We start from the raw sequence: 13381 nt of genomic DNA on the forward strand, positions 1-13381 counted from the left end.
GAAGCACCCTAAAAAACCTTCCTATCATGTTAAACAGCAAGTGCACAATTGCACCAGGCACTAAGGTAACCCCCGTCCGTGTCTGCATCCTCTAGCAACAAGGTGCTGGGCGTTAGGAGAGAAACCCAAGAGCTCTCTTGCCACTCCTAATGTTTGCAAGCCTCTTCAGCAACCCCCGGATGTCAGCAGGCTTAGGCTGGACTTCCTCATCTCTAGAGCAGAAACTGTCACATGGGGTTTTCAGCCACGAAACTGTTACAGGAAATAGCTGACTGCGGTTAGCTGGCTTGTAAGCTCGGGTCACTGTTCGAATGTAAAAGTGGTGCTGCCCAAACCACCCAAATCAGCTGGGGACGTGCTGGGATGGGTGGTGGTAGGGAAAGAATGGCATTTTTAAACAGATATGTATTTTTTTCCCCTGCTCCTAGAAAAGTGTTAAGATAAAGGGACGTCCTTCCATTCCCAGGCCTTTAAGGAGAGACGTGTAGCGTGTTTAATCAAAAGAACAACAGTAAAAGATCTGAAGCACTGCATGGTCCCCTGAGCCAAGGGGGAGGGAAGCATTAGGAACCAGCAAGAAACAGAACGTGGTAGCAGGGAGAGGTTTCACCCAGGGGCTTACCTCCAGTTTCCTAGGTGCGTGCCTCTGTCATGCTCCTTTTTTGCAGCAGGGAACAGTTTTACAACTTGATCAAACAGCTTGCATCTCACCTTGTCAACATGCTTGGGGGTTTTTTTGATGCAAAGAACCTGAGAAACTGAGAGTTTTACCTTAACCAGCTGCTGTGAATAGCCAAACACCCTGCAAAGCTGCTTCACATTATGAAAGTGAGAAACTCAGAAATAGCCACAATCAGTTTTACTTCCATGCAGGGCAAGGGCTAAGTCTTGCCCTCTGCCAGTCTGCATAACAAGAAGTCTCCAAGACCTGGCTTTTATGGTCAAAACCAGGTGAAGTTCATGAACTAGCCCTGTTAAACATTTACAGCAGAGTTGTTCCCCTTCTGCAATGGGCCCGAGCTTCCAGACAGTGCTTTTATTGCAGTGACAACAGAAACAACTAGTTTGAGTCTGATTTGTTACTTCATTCTGGTATCAGAAAAGAGCCTGACCCTCCTAATGCGATTGCGCTCCTAGCCCCCACCACACACCAGTACCCAGGCCAAGAGAGAGCTCAGTGAACCCAAGTCAGACCTTGTGGGGTTTTTTTTTCCCCTCTACTGCCATGTAGGGGAAGAAAAAACTGATTGTGTGACAGACCGACTCAAGATAAATGCAGAAAAACCTGAAAAGGCTGTTCCCAACAGTGCAAACAAGGCACTGCAAAGCATGGTTCAGGAACAGAGTTTAGTGGGGAAACTGCAGAGCATATCCAGGACCAGAGGTAACCATGGAGCAGCTGAGGGGCAGCCTCAAGTCTCTGCTACTGCTAGCTTGGACTAATATATCTGAAAGTGCAGCTTGCCTTTTAAGAAATACAAGAGCATCCACCAACAGCTGGAAAAGAAATCCTGTCCTTCAACTAGGAAAACAGACCATTTCCAAAAAGGAGGAGTGTCAGTGTACTACCAGGGCTGCAGCCACTGCCAAGGCGGTGGGACTCTCCTGCTGCTCCAGAGGCTCTGGAAACAGCTAGAAGCATTCATACGGACAGGAGACTAAATGAATAGGCAGCTCTTTCCCATTTTGGGCAGGAGAGTCTGCTGGGAACGCGTGCTGCTCCCTGCCAAAGGCTGCTTGCAGGAAGCAGGTCCTGTTTCCAAACCACCTTCTCAGCCCCGTGGGTATTTAACTGAGAACACAGCAAGGTACACAAGCCAATGTTTTGTTCCATCTTTATTTTAACAATCAGATAAAAACAGAACCACAGTTTTAAAAGAGAGTCATTACATTGCGATTATAAAGTGCATTTTTCACTTGAGTGTTGTGTACAAAAATATCTTTTAAAAACAAACATGCAGAAACCCCCACAAGGCACTTCCAGGCATAGAGCGAGGAGAGCAACCCCTCACTTCTACGTTCACATTAGCAGTGGAAAAGGGGAGAAGGGGAAAGGCCACAAGTAGTAATTTTAAACCACTATTGGTCAGATAGTCAGTTCCAAGCCCATCTTTTACTTATGGTATTGCTCTTCTAGCTTATCTTCCATACTCTTCCCTAAGCACACCACTTCCATGGCCTGGAGACCCACAGGCCCCAAAAGGAGATACCACCATCCACAGCACCCTGGACATACATGCCTTCCTTCAGGCCACCACTAGCCTTTCCCAGGCACGAGCACATGCTCGGAGAACACATCTCTACCATCAGTGTTTTAGAGCGTTAACATCACACACTAAATCTTAGATCAGTATCACTCATTTGCTTTAAGTCTAAAAACAGCTTCAAGGCAAGCTAGGCAGCGGTCCCTTGAGAGAGACCATGTTAGAGGATGCAGGTCAACAGGGCTGATGCAGGAAGCTGTTTGAACAGAGATATCAAGCCTGATGAGCGCTGGGCTAGCAAGTAAATTTGCTGCCTGGAATTTGTGATCAAGCACAGTGATAAGATACACTGATGTTGGGTTTTGAGGAAAAAAAAAAAGCAGCAATTGAAGGCTAGCCATTCTTCCTGCAGGCTCTTCTTGTCCTTTCGGTATCCAACAGCAAGCTCAGTACACCTTCTAAGTTAGGGCAGAACAGCTTAGAAGTATTTTATACAGTAGTCTCCAGAATTAAAAAGCTAAGTTTAAAAAAGTTAAGTAGTCTAGTACTTTGCTTCTCTCCAGCCCCTCCAACAGAGGCTATTATAGGCACCCAAAAAAATTATATAAAGCTTATACACTAGAAGAAAAATATATTCTCTTGACCTGTTTCTACAAGCTATTTGCCACTCTCCCTTGGAGCATGGGGAATAAGTTATTCTGCTCAGCTAGTATGCAAGAAGTGTGGAGGTCAACAGGCAAACCGTTGCTGGGACTGCATGCACCACCACTTTCTCAGTCAAGTCACTCCCACCAGAGTGGGCTCTGTGGCCTTCTCTTAGTGGGACACGGCAGAGAGCAGCTGCGTGGTTTGCTCGTGTTTAGCTCCCACGACGCCTGGGCACAGCTCTCTGCACAGGCCCCAGCCATCGCAGGCAGAGCACAACCCTGCTCTACGGTTTGCAGGAGGGAGAACTGCGTTTGCAGGACCCAGCAAGGCCAACAGCTGACCTCAGATGTGCATCAAGGGGAAAAAAAGCATCATCTGTCACTTATGATTTAAAAGGGGAAGGTTCTGAAGAAAACAATCTAGGCTGTCAACCCACAGCTGTTACGAGCACTGCACAGCTATAGCACAGCTCTATTTTTAGATAACACCACCAAGGCTATGATGAAAGCTTTTCAAGATCAGCTGATAAAACAATTGGTGACTATACATACAGACATTCTCCTCCAGGGTCACATTTCCCATCAGTTGCATTTTCGTTTCCAAAACGCCTCCTCCATCTCAAGCAGAGAGGACCCCACACTACAAGGAAGGGCGCGAGAAGAGGACTCAGTCCCCCACAAGCCAACCAGCTTATAAGTTATTATTTTCTGACAGGCACAGCTCAGCTTTGCAGGAGGAGCTCTGCCACAAAGCTGAAATGCAGCACGCTAAAGAAATACTAGAAAATACTTGGAGAAAAAAAAAAAAAGCTTTTTAACACTAGCAAACAACACACAAACCAACCACCACTACATAGCTTAGACGGACAATACAAGCACTGTGGCAAGTGTTTCTCTGGAGACTAGCAGCTTTACAGAAGAGGAAGGACTAGCAGCAGTGAATGGACCAGCATCTCCTGTTCCTTTGAGCATCTGGAGAGCCAGCAGTCTGACTTAAGATGGGGAAGGTAGCCCGCTATGCCAGAGACGCTTCCCTGACCGCAAGTCAGCCTCCAGCAGAGTGCTACGCTCATCTCGTTTTGCCGGGAGGCTCCTGCAGGACTGCGTGAAGCATTGCTTCTTCCATCTTTTGGCACACCTCATGTTCAGACCAGCTCCCGGGCCTGCAGACATGCCAGCAACAGTTAGTCAATCGGGACTTGGTCCCCAGATTAATAGTAAGGCCCCAACTTCTCGTAGCCCGAGTAGCTCGGCCACTCGGGAAACAGGCCGTAGGAGCACCGGGGACTCCCAAACTGGTCAAAGGCACTTCCGAAGTCGGGGCCACCTGAAGGGTGAAACGCTTCCTGGGCAGACTTCAGTTCGGACCGAATGATCCTGTAATTTGTGCCCTTGTTGCTGTCCCAGTACACTTTCCCGTCACACTCAAAGGAGATGGCAAACTCAACTCTTTCATGGGACTGAATTCCCTCCGGCAAGCTGATGTCAAAGGAAAACGTGTCCCTGTCTGACCCTTCGTACATATCCTTGACATACTGGCACGGGTAGTCTACAAAGCTTTTCCAGGTGTCAAACGTCATCCTGATCCTCACGGTCTTTTCAAAAGCCAGATTCTTCACCTTCACCGTGCCCACGATAGACCGCTCCTTGAGCATACAGTTTTCAAGGCACACGCAGTCTGCCTGGAGACGGTTTCTGAAGTCCAAGTAGTCCACGGAGGGCTGAGCGAAGTCCAGGACAAAGCTGTCCCTCTCCACGGTCGTTAGCCCCACGATGTTGTCTATCAGCTCAGTGATGTTGAAAGGAATATCTAGGGGATCGTCGAACTCCGAGAACACCTTCACCATCGTCAGAGCAAAGCCCCTGCTGTCTGCGAACGACACCTTCTTCTTCACCTTGTTTTCTGTGAAGGAGTTCGGTGCCTCTTCCGGCCCGCTCAGCGCGGCCTTGCTGTTCAGCTGGATGCAGGGTCGCAGCGGCTTGATGGGCTTCGGAGCCATTTTGCAGGCACGCTTCTCTCTCCGCAAGGGCGAAGGGCACAGGTACAGCTGCATCGCCACATCCACAGCCATCGCTTGCTTGTGGGGAAAGTAGTCCAGTACTCTGAAAGAGGAGGAGAAGGGTCAGTTTGTTTGAAGCGCATTTTATTAACCTGACTTGTCAGACCATCGCTACATCGCTTCCTCCCCCCTCAAAGAAGTTTAGTTTCCATCATCCCCGCATGTCCCTAAAGCTTCCTTAAAGGCAGGTACTCGTACGGTATGATTGACAGGCATGTTCAGAAGCATGCTGCAGCAGAAGAGGCTGAAGCGGAGCTTACTGCGTCCTTCAGAAACAAGGCTGCCTCCAATTGCAACTGGGCCAGGGCCATCATTTGAAGACACATGCTGGCACTGCCCTGCCAGGCTAGCAAAAGCAGCCTCGGGAGCTTTTTTGACCCAAAACAAAAGTCATGGCCGGGTCAGGTTGTGGTCAGCAGGACAGGTATCATCGCAAACTCCAGTGTTACCTAATGCAGTATTTCTGCCGTAGCTTCCTCCCTCGAGCAGGGACTGTCCCCACTGCATCTGGCGATTTTGTAGGAACAGGAACCCATTTCATCACAAGCCGCTGCGTGCGACTGACCTCACCTTTCGCCAAAGCCTGAGCGGCAGGCGTTTTTAAGAGGCCACTCGTTGGGTTGAGCTAGAGGTCAGCTCAGACAGTTCAGCAAGTTTTACCTCCGGTGCGGAGCTCGCTCCTCAAACCTCTGCAGCGCTTGTGCCAAGCCCCTGGGGAACATCGGTGCGGCCACAGGGCTCAGCCAAGGACACCCGCTTGCCTACTCAAGGTTGACTGAGGCTTTCGAATTAAGTACTTCCCACAGAAGGCCCAGGCTGTGTGGTCCTCCACCATGGCCTTCCCTTCTCTAGCATCTGGCCCATATTCCCAGGGATGCAGCAGTCCCCTCTCTGGGCACCCACTCTAGGGCAGCTTCCTAGAGATTTGGCATCTTGGTGGCCGTAGCCTGGAGTTGCATCTGCAGGCAAACAGCTCCTAAACCATCATACTTGTCGTTCCGTCCCTTACGTTGAGGCTAGACTGGACGCTCTTGGCAGAATCGATTTGGCCCAGCTCTGGATAAGCTGCAGGACACAGATTTATTGCGTCCCCCTCCACAATCAGCTGGACTCCAAATATTCCCTTAATAAAAATTCCCTGCTTGGCTGCAGATCATGCCCCAAACCTAACTCCCACCGTGTCCACCGCTGCGAGCCAGCAGCGGTAGTAGCGGCTGCTGACCACATGCCACACCGGTGTGCAAGCTGCCGGAGATATGCACAGCCAGCTCCAGTACAGGACTGCAGTCCCCGTGCCAAGAAAAAGCAGGAGAACTACGCTCCGATTCAGCACTCGAGCTCCCCACCCTGCAGCACCAACAGAGCGGCTCCGAGGGGTCTTTCACCGCATCCGTCCAGCAACAGCGTCTGCTTGTTTGGAGCACACATGCCAACACACCCACCACCTAGCTCCTTCCAGGTTTCCGTATCAGACAGGCGGCAGATCCACCTGTCTGCTAACACCGTTCTGCCCGGCTCTACCTGGTTTTGCCAAGTTTTTAATTCAGACATGCTTTATATAGGTCACTTCCTCCTTTAAAATAATGCAGCCTCCACTGCTCCTCTTATCTAGGCCAGTTTCTTCTCCCGCAGTCGCATCTTTTCCCAGCAGAAGTTATTTGACTGAATTCCCATAGCTGCAAAAAACTCAGCTTTTCTTAGCAAGCCTCAGACACTCCCGATTTTTAAGATGAAGAGGCATGCAATATCCAGCTTGATTTGCATTACTTGGACCTTTCGCCAAGCTAAGGGCTGCAGCAGAGCTTTTCTTGCCCACTATTAAATTGAGCAGCCTGCTCCACAAACTGGCCGCAGCTCGCTTTCACACTCCAGACATCACTTTCTGCTCTTGAACTCCAGGTATTCTGAAGGTGGGAGCAGGGAATAAGCTTTGAGAGCTCACATGGGAAAGCAAGTTTGGGAAGCAGAGGGGGCAAGGCAGGAAGGGAGAGGGAGGCAGCCCTATGCAGTTATGGAGGCTGCTTCCTTTTTCCTCCTCTGGAAAGGAGGAGGAGAGACTAGACTCTGCTGTCTGTACCCAAAAACATCTTCTGGCAATTCCACCCTCTCCAGAGGAGGATGCCCCTGCCCACTCTTCCCCATTTTCAAAAAGGGGCTCAGAGCAAGGGAGTTCTTTGCATCCACGATTATCAAGAGCCTCAGGTTGCCTCGCCGCCTCTCCCAGCACCGCTTTTAGGGAGCCTCCCCCTGCCACCACTCCTGCAGACACAGCCTGACCAGCTGCAAGAAGTTTTTAAGATGCTCCATGCTGCCATTTTACACACCCTGGTTTTCAGCCCTCCGTCACTTCAGACAGGGAGAAGGCCAGGCTGTTCCTGCAGCCCGGCCCAGCCCTGAGGAGCAAGTACCCGGAGCCCAGGCAAGGCGCGTTAACCCTGCCGCAGCCAGTCCCTTCCACCCTCGCTTTTGTGAGCGAGCACAGGCGCCAGCTGTGCAGCTAAACCACACGGGAGAGCCAGAAACAGCCAGGTTTCTCCTCTCCTGGAGGAAGCCGGCACAGAGCCTGGCATTAGCCACGCACAGATCCTCCAGCAGTGCCTTTCCTCATGGAAAGGAGAGAACAGAGGCCCGACAAACTCATCGCTGCCCAAGGGCTACCCCTCACGGCAGCTGTGGCCCACCAGGCCCAAGCAGCCAGGCTCGGGGGGGGGTGTGATTCAGAAACCGGAGGGGGAAGGCAGCCCAGAAGCCAAACCCGAGGCCAGAGCTAAACCCCGGGGAGCCGCCCCAGCTGAGACCTGCCGATATCATCACCGCAGTGATGATGCCAGCGCATAGGGAGAACGGGAGCCAGGGAGCGGACCCGCCGCCCGGGGGCCCCAGGCGCTCGCCGGGGCAGACACCCGGGGAACCCCGAGGGCTGCAGGGGGCCGTACCTGGTGCAGTGCATGGAGCCAGTCCCCGCCACCGCTGCCGGCCCGACTCGCCGCCGCCTCCCGCGCCGCCGCCGGCCCCGCCGTCTTAAGGGCGCCCGGCTCCGCCGCGCCGCCCTCCCCGCGCCGCCGCCGCGCGCCGCAGCCAATCAGCGCGCTCCGAACGCGGCGGCGGGCCAATGGGCGGGCGGCGCGGCGCGGCGGGGCGGGGCGCCCGCACCCCCCTCCCTCCCTCCCCGGGGTGCGGGCACGGGGCAAAGCCGGCTGCTTGCGGGGGCAAAAAAAAAAGGGGGGGGTGCATTTATTTTGGGCACCCCTAGGTCTTTACCCCCCCCCCCGGGGCTCGTCCAGGCCCCGTGGCGCGACTGCTGGCCCATAACCGTGCAAACAGCGGGACCCGCCGCCTGGAGGCTTGCAAACCCCCCCCCCCCAAAAAAAAAAAAAAATCTAAGGGACCCTCCCACGCGTGGGGGCAACCTGCTATTTCAGCCCGCTCCGTCCGAGCGGTATTAGCTGGTTCTGGCGGGAGGTGCGAGCTCCGTGTCGGGCCTCGGGCGCCTGCGTGGAAGCGCGGAGCTTTGTGGAAGTTGCAAACGGGCGCGTGAGAAGCGCTACCTCTTTTTTTCCCTTCTTGGGGCAGGAAAGCCTTTTTTGGGCACCGGTCTTGGGCCGGCCCGGGACGCTTCGGCGCTCGGGCCCGCTGGCACGTCCGCATCTCGTGACACCGGGCAGCGGGGCCGCGCTGACGCTGCCTGCGCGGGGAGGCTCCCGGGCCCGGTGCCCGCATCCCGAGGGGATGCTTCGACGCCTTCTTCCCTGGCAGCCTTTACGGCGCGAAGCGGAAAAAGTGACTTCCTCGCGGGGACGGCTTCGTCTCCGGCAGCCGCCTGCGATGTGCGTGGCGTTTGCCTCTCTCTTGCTGCATCTGGCCTCTAAGCGCACAGCTGCGAGCAGCGCTCCCTCTCCTCTCCCCTTACGGAGCAAAAAAGCAGGGCTAAAGTGCCGACATTTGCTTCCCATTAACTTGTGGGAGCGTATGCACGGCTGCTGTTAAACCTGGAGACTCCCCGCTGTAAGCTGCGATTTCATGGATTTATTGTCCCGCAAGACAGCAGGGTTTTGTTGAGGAGGGGAAAACATCCTTTTAGCCTCAGAGGCTCCCGTTTTTAGATGAAGGTAGTGATGAGATTTGGAGAAGCTGGGAGAGGGCAGGGAGATGCCTCCGCTGCCGGAGCCCTGTTTGCCGTGACCGGGGCAGGGCGTTTCACAACCGCCGCCTGGTATTTGCCCCCGAAGCAAAGGTAGGCAGCGGCTGGCGCGGGGCGCTGCGGCGGGCCGCGCGCGCGGGCCGTTATCTTTCGGCGGCTGAGATAAGGGCTATATTTAGCTCCATGCTCGACCCTCGCGCTGGGGTCTCGACGGCTTCCCCGCAGCTTCTCCACCCCTCCCGCCGCGTCGGGCACCAGGCAGAGCCGGGCTGGCCGTGGGGGGAGCCCGGAGCGGGTCCTCGGGGACCCTTTCGGGCTTTGCGGGCGCCCTGCGGCAAGGGTCCAGCTGCCCCCGCGGGGAGGGGACGGGGTGCACACCAAGCAGAAGAGGGCTTTTTTTTTTAAAAAAAAAAAAAGTCCACCTGCATGCAACAAGGCCGTGAGGGTAACACTGAAGCAATTCTCTTTGGGTATTGCCTCATGTCAAAATGCTGAAGGAGAGGCTAGTTTTGGAGTCCTTTTGGTCCCTGGGAACATGTGACCTGGGAGGAGAGCCTGCCTGGGGTAGTAAAGGCTGTTTTGGGCGGCGCTGCAGGAGAGCTAGCAGGGCCGGCGCGGTGCCCCCCGGCCGTGGGTATCAGGGTTAAAACAGCCTCCTCCTCGAAGGCTGGGGCCTAAATGTAGGTGAGTCCCTCCGAGGAGAGAAGGGGGCCTCCCGCTCTCTCAAGGTCTGCAACGCTCTCTTCAGAGAGCTGCTCCGCGACCTTGCTTTCATGCTGTCTGCAGGTTTCCTTGCCGTTAGCAAAGTCCTGGGAAAATCACAGCGAAAGCGAGGAGGTTGGTTGTCTGCCCCAAGGTTGCACCAGCCAATGCAACAACAGTGTACCTGTCCTTACGGGGATTTTCCTTGAGAACATCCCTTTTTCCCCTAGGGAACATGGGGATGGAGATCTATGGACTATGCCTTGCTTGATGCAAAGAAACACGGTGACTTGCCATCCCCTGTGCTGTTTGTCTGAACCCCGGAGCACCTGGCTGTGTAGGTGCGATGTGCAAAACCTGTCTGTACGGTGTACATGCCCTCCTACGTGAAGGCAACGAGGAGCATGGAGACACAGCCTCTCGGAGGCAAAAGCCTGGACTAGAATCTGAAATCCTCCAAATTCCCCGTGTGCCCTTGTAGCAGAGGGACAGCAAGGTCCCTGGTGGAACGGTGAGAAGATTGAAAGGAACCGGTGCTATTTCCGTTGATACAGTAATGCGATTGCAGAGACAGAGGGATGCTCTGCTCCTCAGGCGGGCTAAATCCGTCCAGATACATTGACTTTAGCATGGCTTGGCTTGTTTACACCGTGCGAGCGTCTGGCTTGCTGGACTCAGATCTGCCCTAGATGCGCAACTCACGGCGAAGCAATGTATATTTTGACTGTGGTGCCCTAGAAAGACTGCAAGCCTTATTTGGTGGGGCAGCTTCTTGGGAACTTGCACGTAGCCAGACTTGGGGACTCTGAGGGCAAATCCTTGTGTGAGAGACTGTACTTTGCTTGAAAGTCACTTCTTGTATGCTGACAAAGGCTGAGAGAGGAGGCCAGGCTGAGGGATGCACATAGTTCTTGCTAACAAATATGGTCCTAAACTCTCCCCAAGGGTTCATGTCCCTCAGATAGGGCTCCTTCAGTATCTAGGCGCTCTCTACTGCAAACAGAGAATGGTTGGTCCCTCTGTGAAGCATTTAGTCTCATCCTAAGATCAATGGCAATAAAAGACAGGATCACTCGCTTTCCAGGCTTGCCTGGAAAGGACCAGGAGATCTCTCTGCATCACTATAGAGGGAATCTGGAAACCAGCAGGAGCAAAATGCCTGACTTCTAAACGGCATCTAAGGAAGTACCGTAGGCAATAGCAACAGTAAAGGCAAGAACTGAGGCAACGATGCTGAGGAAGGCGGCTAGAGCTGCTCCCATCTGCAGCCTCTGTGTTCTTTGAAAGCATTTTGCAAGATTAACCTGGGCTGTTTATTTGAAAGTGTTAACATAATCCCAGGAAAAGCCTGATGATATTCAAAGATTTTTCCCAAATAACCAGAAGCCTGAAGTTTCCTTCTTGCAGAAACTGTTTGCTAGCAAAAAACCCTCTTCTCTATGGTCGTTATTGCACTTAGGTCACATGTGAAACGCAGCTCAACAGGTAGCTTGACATCCCAGGTTTTTGTGCATACAGATACAGCGCTGCGCGGCATATTTGTACTGGACCAAGCACTTTTAAACTTGGGTTGGAGAAGGCAGAATTTAGGAAACGTGCCTGCCAAAAGAGACGCGCCCAGGTCACGAATAGCTGTGTCGGGATCTGGCAAGCGGGCTATTTATTCTTAGGAAGCCTGCTGCTGACTTTGGTCGGGGAGGAGGGAGTCGGGCCCTCAGACAATACTTGGAGCAGCATTCAAGTGCCGACAGCCGGGCATGGCGTGAGGCCCGAACCCACGGAGCCTGTGAACGTTTTTGGCCGTCTCCTTCGTCCCCTCCTCCTCTAGCCTTTCCTCGTCTCCTATTGCTGATCGGCCTTGCTTCCACCGGGCGTGCGGAAGAGGAGAGGGCCAGCAGGCTCGCACAGCAACCACTGGTTTCCTGAAGTGGTGGAAAACCAATGTAAAGAAGATGCAATGCAAATGAGAAAAGCAGTGAAAGCCTGGGGGTGTAAGGCAGTCAGTAAGTTGAAATAAATGAGGTGGTTCTGAAAGTCGTCACAAGGAGGTCGGGAATTGGATTTGCTGACTTATCTGTTCCTGAGAAAAGGGAGACAAATCTAGCAAAGTGGCAATGGGCGGTTCGTAGCAGCCGAACGTCCCCTTGGTGACCGTGCTCTCTTTTGGGAGACTGTTTTGAGGCAAGAAGCGAATGCAGCGTTGCTTTTCCATTTCTCGTGCAGAAGGACAGCAATGTGGCCGTTGGTCTGAATCTCACACACGCACACGCACAGATGTACCCGCATGGACACAGTAATGCACATAGGCATGCTCGTGTAAGAATCGCTCTACATGCAAAGGTGAAAGAAGCTGTGATGATCCCTGTGCTCAGATAAGCTCAAAGAGCAAAACATCATCCACCATTGGGCTTTTCCGTTGCAGAGAAAAAAGGAAACCTAGTCTCGCAGATTTTGATCTTTCTTAGGTTCTGATCCTTTTTTTTCCCTCTCCCAAATGCAACGACAAGTCAGGCGCTTCTTCTGAAAGAGAAATGCCTTTCAGTCTCTCCTGGTAGGCCGTCTTTGCCAGCCTTTTGAAATGCTTTGGTCCCTGCTGCGTCAGTCCTGTTTTGTGCAGTACCGCTCCGTCAAAACTAACAGCGCAGTGCTGAAATGTGGCAGGCAGGTGGTACCTGCATTCCCAAACTCCACGCTAATTATTTCTGTTCATCTAAGGGTCACCTCGGAACACGAGGTTTCCGGTGACTTTCAGGCTCCCAATGCGGAGACAGCCTGGAAGAGAGCAAGCACTGTGTTTTTTTTAAAGCCAGCCACACTAACCTGATCATTAGAGGGTCACAGAATGCTTCAAATCTTTGCTCTCAAATCATGCTTTGTCACCATGTCTCCGAGAGACAGGAGCCTGCTGTCACATCCAGAAGAAGGGCTGGACATCAAGTCCGCAAACAGAGGACCGGCCCGACTCACATGCTGCCAACCTTCTCAGCTCTCTTCAGTGGCATGGCCTCGAAATGACTGCAAGCCCTTCCTCCTGACTCCCTGTCCCTCACGACGATTGCTCATACTTGCCCGTTCCTCCATGGGAGCCCTTGTGAGGGCTACCACGCTTCTGCTTGTCGATGCTGTCAGCTGGCTTTGAGCTGGCTGCCAACCCCGGGACAACCTTTGTAGCCCTCGGTCCTGTAGCCTGGTGGTTGTGGTGGGATTTGCTCAGGTCCTCCAGATTTGCTTGGGATTTGTTTGGGTCCTCCAAAAGCTAGGCGGAGTTCTCTTAGCTCAAAATAATCAAATACTATTCGATTAATAGCTTAAACCAAGTTTGACACAAGTTTGTGTCAGCTCCCAGTGACCTCCCCTGCACACTGGCCCTCATCCAGCCTGTGTTGTGACACAATTTGGGATTTACACCATTCTCGTGCGAGCAGCGGCATGCCGTGCGTGCAGGACAGAGCTACCCTGGCATCCACGCTGCCTCCAGGCTTTTTAAAGCCTCCTTCTTGAACGTGAGCCGAGGCGGCTGTAAATAGCAAACGGTGGCCCCTGGTTAACCCGGGGGCTTTGATCAAAGAACCGGCTCTGGGTTTTGCTGCTTGGCTGCTCTTGGTCTCAGCTCTCATATCAGCTGGG

The 13381-nt window shown here is 53.2% G+C and overlaps 1 protein-coding gene across 1 annotated transcript; it reads right to left on the reverse strand.

The window, feature by feature from the left end:
- Nucleotides 1-1618: 1618 nt before the first annotated feature.
- PPP1R3B (protein phosphatase 1 regulatory subunit 3B) lies at nucleotides 1619-7898 on the reverse strand. Its single transcript, XM_013956404.2, has 2 exons — nucleotides 7848-7898; nucleotides 1619-4954 (listed from the first exon to the last, which is right to left on the reverse strand). Exons 1-2 carry the CDS (start codon nucleotides 7859-7861, stop codon nucleotides 4063-4065), a joined length of 906 nt encoding a protein of 301 aa, XP_013811858.1. The 5' UTR covers nucleotides 7862-7898; the 3' UTR covers nucleotides 1619-4062.
- Nucleotides 7899-13381: the final 5483 nt, after the last annotated feature.

This window comes from Apteryx mantelli, chromosome 5 (genome assembly GCF_036417845.1).
Source record: "Apteryx mantelli isolate bAptMan1 chromosome 5, bAptMan1.hap1, whole genome shotgun sequence".
NCBI lineage: Eukaryota > Metazoa > Chordata > Aves > Apterygiformes > Apterygidae > Apteryx > Apteryx mantelli.